This window comes from Pleurodeles waltl, chromosome 6, assembly GCF_031143425.1.
Source record: "Pleurodeles waltl isolate 20211129_DDA chromosome 6, aPleWal1.hap1.20221129, whole genome shotgun sequence".
NCBI classification, from domain to species: Eukaryota; Metazoa; Chordata; class Amphibia; order Caudata; family Salamandridae; genus Pleurodeles; species Pleurodeles waltl.
Window position 1 is genome coordinate 1,720,121,999 of NC_090445.1, and position 13,361 is coordinate 1,720,135,359.

Sequence of the window (13,361 nt, forward strand, 5' to 3'; positions counted from 1 at the left end):
CCATCCCTTCGAGCTCATCTGTACCCAGCCCTTCAAGCTCCAAGCTTGGCCCTCACCATCATACTGCGGTGTGCCACATTCAGAGGGCCAGGCACTGGCCTTATCCCACTGTGGTGTGCCACATTCAGAGGTCCAAGCACTGGCCGGATCACACTGTGGTGTGCCACATTTAGAGGGCCAGCCACATGCTGCATCACACTGTTGTGTGCCACATTCAGAGGGCCAGGCACAAGCCGCATCACACTGTTGTGTGCCACATTCAGAGGTCCAAGCACTGGCCGGATCATACTGTGGTGTGCCACATTTAGAGGGCCAGGACATGCTGCATCACACTGTGGTGTGCCACATTCAGCGGGCCAGGCACAAGCTGCATCACACTGTGGTCTGCCACATTCAGAGGGCCAGGCATTTGCTGCATCATACTTATGCCACATTTGGAGGGCCTGGCACTGGCCGCATCACACTGTGGCATGCCACATTCAGAGGGCCAATCACTGGCCACATCACACTGAGGTGTGCCACAGGATGAGTGGCAGGCACTTGCTGCATCACACTTGTGCCACATTGATAGGGCCAGGCACTTGCCGGATTCCACGTGTACCACATTCAGAGGGCCAGACACTTGCTGCATAACACTGTGGTTTGCCACATTTAGAGGGCCAGGAACTTGCCAGGTCCCACATGTACCACATTCAGAGGGCCAGACACTTGCCGCATTACACTGTGGTGTGATACATTTGGAGGTCCAGGCAATTGCAGCGTTACACTGCAGTGTGCCACATTCAGAGGGCCAGACACTTGCTGCATCACACTGTGGTATGCCACATTCAGAGGGTCAGGTACTTGCTGCATCACACTGTGGTGTGCCACATTCAGAGGGCCAGACACTTGCTGCATCACATTGTGGTGTGCCACATTCAGAGGGCCAGGCACTTGCCGCATCACATGTGTACCACATTCATAGAGCCAGACACTTGCCACGTCACAGGGCCCCTAGGTTCAGACCCCGCTATCCTCTCACTGCAGCTCTACAACTCCCTGCGGTGCACGGTGGCTGCTCTTCCACTCCTTGTTGCTGGTGCCATCTTGAGTGTTGGCCGGTTGGGATAGATAGACCCCACTGTGGGCTTCAGATTGTGTAGTAAAACTTTAAAGGTGCCCCTGTTCATCACTAAGAGAGGCAGAAGGGCTACACCTTGAGCTGCCAAGCAACAGTACAACATGCAAGGATACCACTATTGGGTAGAGTATGTTTCTGGATAAAAAACATAGTTTATTTGTCTAGAATGCTGATTGCTGATAAGAATATTAATGCCAATGATGAAGAGATTAGGGTGTGTACCACAAGTCAGATGCAGGTGTTCTCTAATGAGGCTATTTCAGATTGAGAATAGAGATGCCCTTTATCATAATACAGTTCTATTTAAGGCTAGGGGGTGGCTTGCAAATGGATGCCAAAATATTTTAAAAAGTGTGAGGGCAGAGTTTGTAGCATTTGAATTGACAAAAGATGAAGGTTTAGCATGTAGAATCGAGCAGTTTGTTGTACTGATTGATTTGAGTAAAAAAGTGCTTGAGTTGACTCACATAGGGCTTTTACATATGTGCAATGAAACACAGCGTTAGACAAGGTGGCCTGGCTTCCAGAAAAACGTTGAGTGTTTTGTGTGTAACTGTGAAAGATGTTCTTTGAGTGATAAAAGTCACACTATGAAGCTGTCTCCCATAATTTCATTTGAGACAGACATGGTTCCATGATCAAAGTTAGATTTAGACATTTCAAGCCCACTTGAGATCACAGGTGAAGTTCCTAAGAATGCACTGGTGTTCATAGATTACATGTCTAAGTGGCCTGAAGCTGAGTTTGTGAACATTATTGAAATGTGCACTGCAATAGAGTTTTTGAAAACATCAGCCCAATGAGATGGTAACAGACAATAGTGTGCAATTAGTCTCAGAGGAAAGGTGAGAATGGCATAACTCACACATGCGTGGCATTGTACCATCCCAGGAGTAACAGCTTAGCTGAGTGTTTCAATTATGCAATGAAAGACCAGATGCAGTTGATGCTAGTCAACAGGTTGGAGGGCTATCTGGTCTCTACACAAAGTGTGAAAACTGGTGTGAAGCATTTTGTGTTGATGAAGGGTTGAATCCCTGACTTTACTTCTCTGCTTCTGTCTCTCCAAGACCTACCCCTGTCTGTGCCCCTTCCAAGACTATTATCTGGTAAGACGTATCAGGGATGCAAGAGTGTGTGTGTCCAGTGATGTAACAAAGATCTCTGCAACGCCTGTGGTGCAGGGAGACCAGGAGCTCCAGGGGGCTCCTGTGTGAGCCTGGAGTGGGGGTCCCCCATGCTCTTTGAAGCGGGGCCTCCTTATGTTTTGGTGGGCCATTGTGTCCCCTGCCAAGGTGAGATTTCCAAAGTGTGTTTGTTAAACTTATTCAACTGCTGTGTGTTTACAACTCAAGGGAGTGTTCAAGAGCGCATGGGAGTTACTCATTCCCACATCTGTATCTGTATGTGTAAATTTTATTGCATCAAGAGGAAAGGTGGCACAATGGCCAGAGCTGCTGGCTTTCGAACTGGAAGAACCACTTTTCAATACTGGTGTCTGCTCAACATCCTGTGATTCTGGGCAAATTATTTATTCTTCTTAATAGTCTGTTCACTCATTCTCTACTTTTTGAAACTTTTTGTAACCTATCTTGAAATGTGCGAGATTTTGAGCTTTTCAACCTGAGATGTACTTCTTACATGGTTGGGTTCATGCAGTGGAAAGTCCTTCGACCTTGATTAGATATGCAATGGCAGGTAGGATGCCTTTTAGTGGGACAGGTTGGTGTCAGAGAGTTTGTTCATTAGGGAATTACCTCTGCCCATGAGGAAGAGAGTAAGGCTTGAACTTATTTTCTTAAGTCGCTACTGTGGGGGGCGGGTTACAGACTTCCTGCTTCATGTTGGAGAGCTAGGCCTGCTTAGTTTTTGTTTATGTTGTTGAACAGGGGCATTCAGTTCTGAAAGAGACGGAGGTAAATTTTGAAAGCTGAATGTTATTGTCATACTGATGGTTCTTGATGCTGCTGTAGGTGAGTAAAGGGTTGAATCCAGAGTTGAGGTCTGAGGGGTTCTATGTAGGGGTTCAAGATGTTGGGGACGGAATGGAGCCCTGGGGCTGTGATACGGGAGTTGAGAGGTTTCTGAGAGCTTAAAATTCTCATCTTGATGATTTAATGGTGGTCGGTGAGGTAGGATGTGGATCACTACAGGATTATGTGAGGGAGGGCCATGTCCTTTTGGATTGATTGATTGATGTGCGGCAAGAGAGCACAGTTATACAAGGATCGCACACTTCATGAGGGTAGGTTGTCATCTTCATATCTGGTAACCATTGACAAAGCTGAGGATGTCACTGAGGTCAGTTTATGCACGAAGGGAGAAGACCATGTATTCAAGGTGTATCAGTGGCAGGGTATGTGTCTGTTTAGTGCGGTCAATATTTCCCAAATTCTCGGTGAAGAAGTGATCAATGGCACTGCAGCTATACCATTAATGTGGGAAAAGTCTACTTTGGATGGGGCAGTGAATGAATGCTGTGTTTGCTTTTGATAGTTCTCTGATGAAGGTTGTAGGGAAGTACCCTCTTTTTGACATGTTACCCACAATTTCTGCCTAATGTCAGTGTGTTTGACTGTGTCACTGGAGTCCTGCTAACCAGGACCCCAGTGCTTATGCTCTCTCTCCTCTCAAATTTGTCACTACATACTGGTAACCCAGTATTTCATCCCAAATTGGCATACAGGTGCCCCGTTATAAGTCCCTAGTATATGGTACTTAGGTACCAGGGCATTTTAGTTCCAGGGGATCCCTATAGGCTGCAGCATTACTTTTGCCACCCATAGGGAACCCATGCAAAGGCTTCTACAGGACTGCCATTGTAGCCTGTGTGAAATGGCGCATGCACCATTTCACACCCATTTACACTGCACCAGGTCACGTATAAGTCACCTGTATGTCAGGCCTTCCAACCCTGGAGGCTGGGTGCAAATTACCTGTGTGTGAGGGCACCCCTGCACAAGCAGAGGTGCCCCCATGTCATCCATGACCATTTTCCCAGACTTCGTGAGTGTGGGACACCATTTTACACGTGCACTGAACATAGGTCAATACCTATGTCCAGCTTCACAATGGTAACTCCGAATATGGCCATGTAAGGTGTCTAACATCTGGGAATTGTACCCTAATATTGATTCTAGTACTGATTTTACAATTCTATGCACTCTGTGGGCTCCCCAGTGGACCACCATTACTGCCGTACCAGCCTTCTGATGTTTTCCAGGCAGCCCCAACTGCTGCCACCTCACAGACAGGTTTCTGCACTCCTGTTGGTTGAGCAGCTCAAGCCCAGGAAGGCAGAACAAAGCATTTCCTTTGGGAGAGGGGTGTTACACCCTCTCCCTTTGGAAATAGGTGTTACAGGCATGGGAGGGGTAGCCTCCCAGAGCCTCTGGAAATGCTTTGAAGGGCATAGATGGTGCCCTCCTTGCATAAGGGACCCCCAGTCCCTGCTCTGGTGTAAAACTGGACAAAAGAAAGGGGAGTTACTACTACCCTGTCCATCACCACCCCAGGGGTGGTGCCCAGAGCTTCTCCAGAGTGACCCTGGGTTTTGCCATCTTGGATTCCAAGGTGGTGCAGCACTCTGGGAGCATCTGAATGGCCAGTGCCAGCAGGTGATGTCAGAGCACACGACTGATAGGTGCTTACCTTTGTAGCTGACCAATTCCCCTTTCAGGGTTATTTAGGGTCTCTCTCCTGGGTGGTTATTCAGATTCAGATCGCAAGACTTCATCAGGAATCCTCTGCATCCTTTACTTCATCTTCTACCGATGGAACTGCAGCTGAACTCTCCAGGAACGCTACAAACTGCATCAAAGGATCAAATACGACTTCTGCAATATTGTATCTTCAACTCCTGTCAGCAACTGCAACTGTTTCCAGGTCGTGCATCCTCCGAGGACTGCCTTTCTTCAGCCTGCACCAGAAGAACCAAAGGAATCTCCCGTGGGTTGATGGAGTCACTTGCCTGCTTTAGCAGGCACCCATCTGCAGTGACAACCGGCGGCGTGGGTCCCCTCTCCTGATAAAGTGCGTAGATCCAGCAACATGGGTGTTAGACTGAAGTTGTCCGGACGGTCCTAAGGTCCAGCTGTCCAACTTTGGTGGAGGTAAGAGCTTGCCTCCACATGCAAGACAATACCCCAGTGCACCACAGGATTTGCAGTTGCCATGGCTTGTGTGCGACCTTCCACAAAGTTCTTCATGCACAGCACAGCTCCAGTCCCCAGCACTCCTTCCTGTGATGCACAGCTTCCTGAGTGGTTCTCCAGCGGCATGGGATTCCTTTGTGTCGTGCTGCGTGACCCTCTATTTCCACCTTCTTTGTCCCCGTGCTGTGGGATTCCTGTGCACGCTGCCTGGTCTTCTGGGGGCTCTCTGAGATGCTGAGAGCTCCCTCTGTGTCCCCCTCATGGGTAGAGGCTACCAAGTCCCTCCTGGTCCCAGGCAGCATCATTTTCCGCTAACCGTGAGCTTTGTGTGTGCCAAGGCTTGTTGGTGGAATCCAGCGACACAAACCAGACTGCAATCATCAACCCGGCATTAGACATCATCTACACTAACCAGGAATCCGCATCTGTCTTCTTGGGTGCATAACTGACTTTGGTGGTCATTCTGACCCTGGCGGTCTTTGACCGCCAGGGCGGAGGACCGCGGGAGCACCGCCGACAGGCCGGCGGTGCTCCAATGGGGATTCCGACCGCGGCGGTAAAGCCGCGGTCAGACCGGCACCACTGGCGGGCTCCCGCCAGTGTACCGCCGCCCCATAGAATCCTCCACGGCGGCGCAGCTTGCTGCACCGCCGCGGGGATTCTGACCCCCCCTACCGCCATCCAGATCCCGGCGGTCCGACTGCCGGGATCCGGATGGCGGTAGGGGGGGTCGCGGGGCCCCTGGGGGCCCCTGCAGTGCCCATGCCACTGGCATGGGCATTGCAGGGGCCCCCGTAAGAGGGCCCCTACATGTATTTCACTGTCTGCCGCGCAGACAGTGAAATACGCGACGGGTGCAACTGCACCCGTCGCACAGCTTCCACTCCGCCGGCTCGATTCCGAGCCGGCTTCATCGTGGAAGCCTCTTTCCCGCTGGGCTGGCGGGCGGTCTGAAGGCGACCGCCCGCCAGCCCAGCGGGAAAGTCAGAATTACCGCCGCGGTCTTTCGACCGCGGAACGGTAATCTGACGGCGGGACTTTGGCGGGCGGCCTCCGCCGCCCGCCAAGGTCAGAATGAGGGCCTTTGTCTTCTCACTAATGGTTGTTCTTTTGAACCTTCATCGGGGTTAGCAGGGGGCCCTGCTCTCCCTGGACTCTTCAGTGCTTCCTGGACTTGGTCCCCTTTTTCCACAGGTCTTCAGGTCCAGGAATCCATCATTGGTGCCTCGCAGTCTCTTCTGGTTCTTGCTAAATCTTCTATCACACCTTCTTGTGTGTTTCAGGAAACTTACTGTGATTTACTCCTGTTCTGCTGGGCTCTAGTACTTACCTGTGGTGATTTCTTACACTCCCAGCACCCCTCTACAAACTACACTTGCCTAGATGGGAAACCGACTTTCGCATTCCACTATTTTAGTATATGGTTTGTGTTCCCCCAGGCCCATTGCAACCTATTGTGATTTTCCCTATTTGCACTGTTGTCTAACTATTTTTACAGTTTTTTCTGCATTCTAGTGTATATACTGTGTATATTGTTACCTCCAAAGGGAGTATAGTCTCTAAGGTATGTGTGTGAGTAGTGTGTGACTACAGTGGTATTGCAAGAGCTTTGCATGTCTCCTAGATAAGCCTTGGCTGCTCATCCACAGCTACTTCTAGACAGCCTGGCTTCTAGAAACTGCCTACATTTCACTAATAAGGGATAACTGGACCTGGTATAAGGTGTAAGTACCTTTGGTACCCACTACAAGCCAGCCCAGCCTCCTACAACGGTTGCATAGAAGGTGGGCTTAGCTGAGGAGATGGAAAGGCTGTTAGTGCCACTGGGAAGTTTAAAAGTTTAAATATTTGACAGTAATGAACTCCATCACTAGTAAATCACACATGAAGAACCCCACAAGAGCCTTACCCATTGATCTGGACACTTCCTTGAGTTTTAAAGACCTTTCCTTCAATGCACCAGGAGTGTGAAGGTTGTTGTGTACAAGATTGCCATCCATTCCAAATGTCCAATGCAAGTCTGCCCTTAGCATCCATTCAGAGTGAACACTTTTATAGGCTATTGAAAATTATGTGGAAATCTCAGTTTTATTGGGGGTCAGTAAAGGTCTGATTTCGGGTGCCTATGTCTATATGTACCTCAACCACACTCTTCTACTCATGCACAGGGACCACCACAGTGGCAATGTCGGCACCCCAGTCAAGCTTGGCTCCTACCACCAGAGGTAAGTGTCTCTCTGGCCCACAGAGTCTCACTGGGACTTTAGGTAGGAGGATCAAATGTGAGGGAGGAGTGATGGAGCCAGTTCAGAAACAGGGCAGTATCAGGTAATGCAGTAGTGAGGGGTGATAGAGCCACTCCAGGAACAAGGCAGTATCAGGTAATGCAGAAGGGAGGGGTGATGGATCTACTGCAGGAACTAGGCAGTATCAGATAATGCTGGAGGGAGGGGTGATGGAACCACTGCAGGAACAGGGCAGTATCAGGTAATGCAGGAGTGAGAGGTGATGGATCTACTGCAGGAACAAGGCAGTATCAGGTAATGCAGGAGTGAGTGGTGATGGATCCACTGCAGGAACAAGGCAGTATCAGGTAATGCAGGAGGGAGGGGTGATGGATCCACTGCAGGAACAAGGCAGTATCAGGTAATGCAGGAGTGAGAGGTGATGAATCCACTGCAGGAACAAGACAGTATCAGGTAATGCAGGAGTGAGAGGTGATGGATCTACTGCAGGAACAAGGCAGTATCAGATAATGCAGGAGTGAGTGGCGATAATGCAGAAGGGAGGGGTGATGGATCCACTGCAGGAACAGAGCAGTATCAGGTAATGCAGGAGGGAGGGGTGATGGATCCACTGCAAGAACAAGGCAGTATCAGGTAATGCAGGAGGGAGGGGTGATGAATCCACTGCAGGAAGGGTAGTATCAGGTAATGCAGGAGGGAGGGGTGATGAATCCACTGCAGGAACAGGGCAGTATCAGGTAATGCAGGAGGGAGTGGTGATGGATCTACTGCAGGAACAAGGCAGTATCAGATAATGCAGGAGGGAGGGGTGATGGATCCACTGCAGGAACAGGGCAGTATCAGGTAATGCAGGAGGGAGGGGTGATGGATCCACTGCAAGAACAAGGCAGTATCAGGTAATGCAGGAGGGAGGGGTGATAAATCCACTGCAGGAAGGGTAGTATCAGGTAATGCAAGAGTGAGTGGTGATGGATCCACTGCAGGAACAGGGCAGTATCAGGTAATGCAGGAGGGAGGGGTGATGGAACCACTTCAAGGAGGAGGCAGAATCAGTCAACAGACACAGGGCTTTTGCTGCCCGAGACTCCTTAAAACCACCTCGTGAGGCCGGACGGATGGTGGCGCGGAAGGGACAGCCCTGCTACCACTCCCGTGGCATTCTGGGTAGACCTGGATCCTCAAGGACACCTACTTTACCCACAACATCCATGTAAAACATCTTAAATATGCCTTTGTTTTCATCTTTCACCCATCAGCATTTGAGGGGTCAGCATGAACATTTGAGAAGGATGCCTGATACCCTACGGGAAAGTGTGTGTGAAGGGGCTAAGGAAGTGTGCAAGGGGGACCAGCTACTCCCGGCTCCGCTCTTGACTTAGATGTGTGTTCTTGTCTTTGGCAGCGGCCATGCTGTGCCCTTGTACCTGCCTCGGCCAGTCCCTGGGGTTCTGCTTGAGAGATCCCATCTATTGCGCCCAATGCAGCGGTGAGTTTCACACATGCTTCGTTGTGGGGGTGCTTCTATAGCTTTGGTTGCATGTATGTTGCTATAGTTGTGTGTGTGTGTGTGCTGTCCATTTGTGATTGTTAGCTTGTATTGTAACTCCTCTTTCTATATGTCCCTCCTATGTGTTTCATTGCCATGCACGTGTGCTTCTGTAGTATTGTAGGTAGGTAGTCACTAGTTGTGTGTGTGGGGAGGGGATGGGGGGGTTGTGTTACTATCCTTGTGGGAACTTGGGTGTGATAACACAGTCATGCTGTAGGGATTTGATTGCACTGTGGGGACCTGGACAGAGGTCCCAAGAAGGAAATGTCCTCTCAGTGATAAAAAATTACTTCAGGAACATCTGTGCTAATTTTTACAATTCTTTTAAAAGTTGCCTTTCGGGGACCTGTGTTTCATCGCGTGTGTTTATGCTCTTCAGCTCTTCCCCTGCAGGCAGGAGGTGGTACTGCAGCCTTAAACACACTGCATTTGAACACACTTTGCTTACCAGAAACACCCCCTAGCAGCAAAAAGGACAGACATTTTATCCACATATTTTTCATGCATATCAACCTTTTCTCTAGCTATTAAAATAAAGCTTTATTTACATGAAGTTATTCAATTTAGAATTTTTGTGTTTGAAAATTGTTAATATGTTCATGAACGTTGCTAGAAGCAAACTGGGTCAGTTTCAAAACCCAAAATACTTCACTATTATGTTTGATTCTTATCTGCAACTACACAGTGATGGTGCAATACACTGTGATTCAATATAAACTGATTTGTTCATTTTTGTGCGCACAACCTACAGGCGTAAATGCTTATTGTTGCATTTTAATTCTTGCACTAGGAATTTAGAGGCTTTATTTTGTTTTTCCTTTGTTTACATATGAATATGCACAATGCAATATGTTCCTTTAGATGATGGTTAGATGAGTGAGTGACTGGGGTTTCCTTTCGCTAAGGGCTGTGCTCTTGCAAACAGCGAACTGAAGCAATGTTATGCCCACAGCACTGCAAAGCTTATCTTTAACAGAAAAGGAATGCTCTAATAAAATCAATGATTTTCTTAAAAGATAATTGCATTTCAATCACTTTAATTGCTTAGTTTAAAAACTGTTCCTAAAGCTTTACAAACGAAGGCCCTCATTACAAACATGGCGGTTTGGCCCGCCATGCTGGCATTGGCAGCTGAAGCCGCCAGCCGGCATGGCAGGCCAAACTGCCATATTCTGAACATGGCGAGGGCGGCCATCGGCCACCCTCACCCACCGCCAGGCTCCCGCCGTCAGGCAGCCTGGTGGCGCTACCCTGCGGATAATCTTTCATTTCCCGCCAGCCTTTTCCTGGTGGGGAAAGGCTGGCCCCTGGGGGCCCCTGCACTGCCCATGCATTTTGCATGGGCAGTGCAGTGGCCCCGGTGCAAAGCCCCGTCGCTGCGCGACGGGTGCAGCTGAACCTGCCGCACAGAGGCATTGACGGCGGCTCATTGTGGAGCCGCGGTCAATGTCCCGGTCGGGCCTTTCTGTGAGCAGTTGGGCAGAAACAATGTTTCCGCCCGCCGGCCCACATAAATGTTCATAATGTGGCCGGGGGGGTTCCGGGGTCGCTGTCGGTCAGTGTTTTGACCGCCAGCATGAACACCTAAAACAGTATTTTTGATATTCCAAAGGGTGAGTAAAGAACAATCAAATAAAAAGTAGGAAACGCTAACATAGTTGTTTCTGCCGATTGCACATCTATATTGTGCAGTCTCATGGACTTCTCCTGTTAGCCAGATGTTTACATTGCTTCTTAAGGGTTATGCAAAAGATGCATGGCAAATGTGTGGTGTTATTCATCAAACAGCCCTTCTTTATTTAACTAAGAAACAGTTCTGTGTGTGTGTGTGTGTGTGTTCACTAGTTCTGTGTGTGTGTGTTCACTAGTTCTGTGTGTGTGTGTGTGTGTGTGTGTGTTCACTAGTTCTGTGTGTGTGTGTGTTCACTAGTTCTGTGTGTGTGTGTGTGTGTGTGTTCACTAGTTCTGTGTGTGTATGTGTGTGTTCACTAGTTCTGTGTGTGTGTGTGTGTTCATTAGTTCTGTGTGTGTGTGTGTGTGTGTGTGTTCACTAGTTCTGTGTGGGTGTGGGTGTCTTCACTAGTTCTGTGTGTGTGTGTGTTCTCTAGTTCTGTGTGTGTGTGTGTGTGTGTTCACTAGTTCTGTGTGTGTGTATGTGTGTTCACTAGTTCTGTGTGTGTGTGTGTTCACTAGTTCTGTGTGTGTGTGTGCGTTCTTTTTCGGTTGTTTCTGTGCCTGTGTGGAGGAATGTAGCTACCAGAGGTGCAGAGGGTGCAGTGACACCGGGTCCCAGGGATGTGACGCATCTGTCTTGTACTTCCCAGCCAGTACACACACGAACACACACATATGTATGTGTGCTCAGGTACATCTAATGCCTTCAGAAAGTTTTAAGGGGTGCAGGTCAACAAACTGAAGTGGGATCCCTCAAAGGATAAGAACCTGTTTCCTGGTTTAAAAAACACATTCTGCAAAGAAAGGGAAAACACAGCACATCATACATCTGGTGCCATCTAGCAGCATTAGCCCTGCTATCTGCCTGGTCATTAAAACAAACACTGGCAAAGTCAATCGGTTCTATTCACAAAGTTAAACTTAGACATTTGGTTTAAACTTAGACCAAACGTCTAAGTCTATGACTTTGGGAATTCACAAAGGGCATTTACGACTGTTATCTTTATGTCCACACTTTGGGAATTCACAAAGGGGATTTACGACTATTATCTTTATGTCCACACTTTGGGAATTCACAAAGTCCTAAACTTAGACGTTTGATCTAAGTTTAGACCAAACATCTGAGTTTACCCTTTATGAACTGGGCCCATTGACTTTGCCAGTGTTTGTCACTGCCCTGAGTGCGGATGTAAGGTTACTACTCATAAATGCCCTTTGTGAATTCCCAAAGTTGTAAACTTAGACATTTGGTCTAAGTTTAGACAAAACGTCTAAGTTTACTTCTGTGAATTGAGCCCAATATGTCTACTGCTGGCTGCCGGCATCTTGGCTTTTTCAAAGCTGAGTTCTCAGGGTTCCTTCATTACTTTGTTGATGGTCAGAGTCTACAGCAACCAAGACGTTACCCTCCACCCTCAGTGACATGCAGCTGGATCTGCAAGTGTTCTCCACCAGTGGCACACAAAGCCTCAGACACTACTAGGAGTGAACCAGTCCAGAGCGTAGCTAAAGTTTAACCAGAGCAGATGGGCTGGGGCTCCAAGATGGAGTCCAGATCCCCCACCACATCAAGGAGCGACTGGTGAAGATGAAACCCTATGACTTGTCCCTCAACGGCTTGCGAAGCCAGGTATCTGGCCTCCACCTTGAGAGCGTCCTCTTCATAGGACCAGACGGTGCCACCAGGGCCTTGTCTGTAAGGTTAAACCTTTCTTCACTTCCAAAAAACTTCTGCTTCATCTGCCCATCAGCCACATTCCACCACCTGCAACCGCCTTGAAAGCAGTCTTCCGTGAGCCACAAGTCTGGCCAGTTTACCCCCACCCTCAAATGTACAAAACGCAGTCTCTGCAGCAGCCAATTGTCTGTTGCCAAAACACTCCGGGCCTGATTCACAAAGGAAGAGTTAGACCAAAAGTCTAAGGGTCTGATTTAGGTTTTGGTGGATGTGTTAGTCCGGCTCAATGGTGACAGATATCCCGTTTACCAATATTTAAATAGTATAGGAAACAATAGTATTTAGGTTTTGGTGGATGGGATATCCACCAAAAGTCTAATTTTACTACTTTTCGTATTCACAAAAGGAAAGTTAGACAAAAAGTCTAAGTTAGACCAAAAGTCTAACTTTACTACTTTTCAGTATTCACAAAGGTTAAGTTAGACCACAAGTCTAACTTTACTACTTTTCGTATTCACAAAGGGAAAGTTAGACAAAAAGTCTAACTTTACTACTTTTTGGTAATCACAAAGGTAAAGGTAGACCAAAAGTTTGGCTTAGACTTGTGTTCTAACTTTACCTTTGTGACTACCGAAAAGTACTAAAGTTAGACTTTTCGTCTAACTCTACTGTTGTGAATACCAAAAAGTAGTAAATTTAGGCTTTTGGTCTAAGTTAGGCTTTTGGTCTAACTTTACCTTTGTGAACACCAAAAAGTAATAACGTTCGACTTTTGGTCTATGTTAAACTCTTGGTCTAACTTTGCCTTTGTGAATCGGGTCCTCATAGTTTGTCTTTAATGTTGCCATGCGCCACTGTGCCTAAAACATGCGCCAGTCCTGTGGGATGCTAACAGACATGAAGGCTCTAAGTCGCCCCTTTCTCTAGTGTGTGCCATGGG

General features: G+C 48.1%; 1 protein-coding gene across 1 annotated transcript in view; it reads left to right on the plus strand.

Moving 5' to 3' along the window:
* Positions 1 to 13,361, plus strand: part of LOC138301841 (mucin-5AC-like) — a 196,145-nt gene that overhangs the window by 159,192 nt on the left and 23,592 nt on the right. The window contains exons 5-6 of the mRNA XM_069242338.1: positions 7,443 to 7,499; positions 8,923 to 9,006. Of these exons, the coding sequence (XP_069098439.1) occupies positions 7,443 to 7,499; positions 8,923 to 9,006 (141 nt within the window). The remainder of the gene's footprint in view (positions 1 to 7,442; positions 7,500 to 8,922; positions 9,007 to 13,361) is intronic.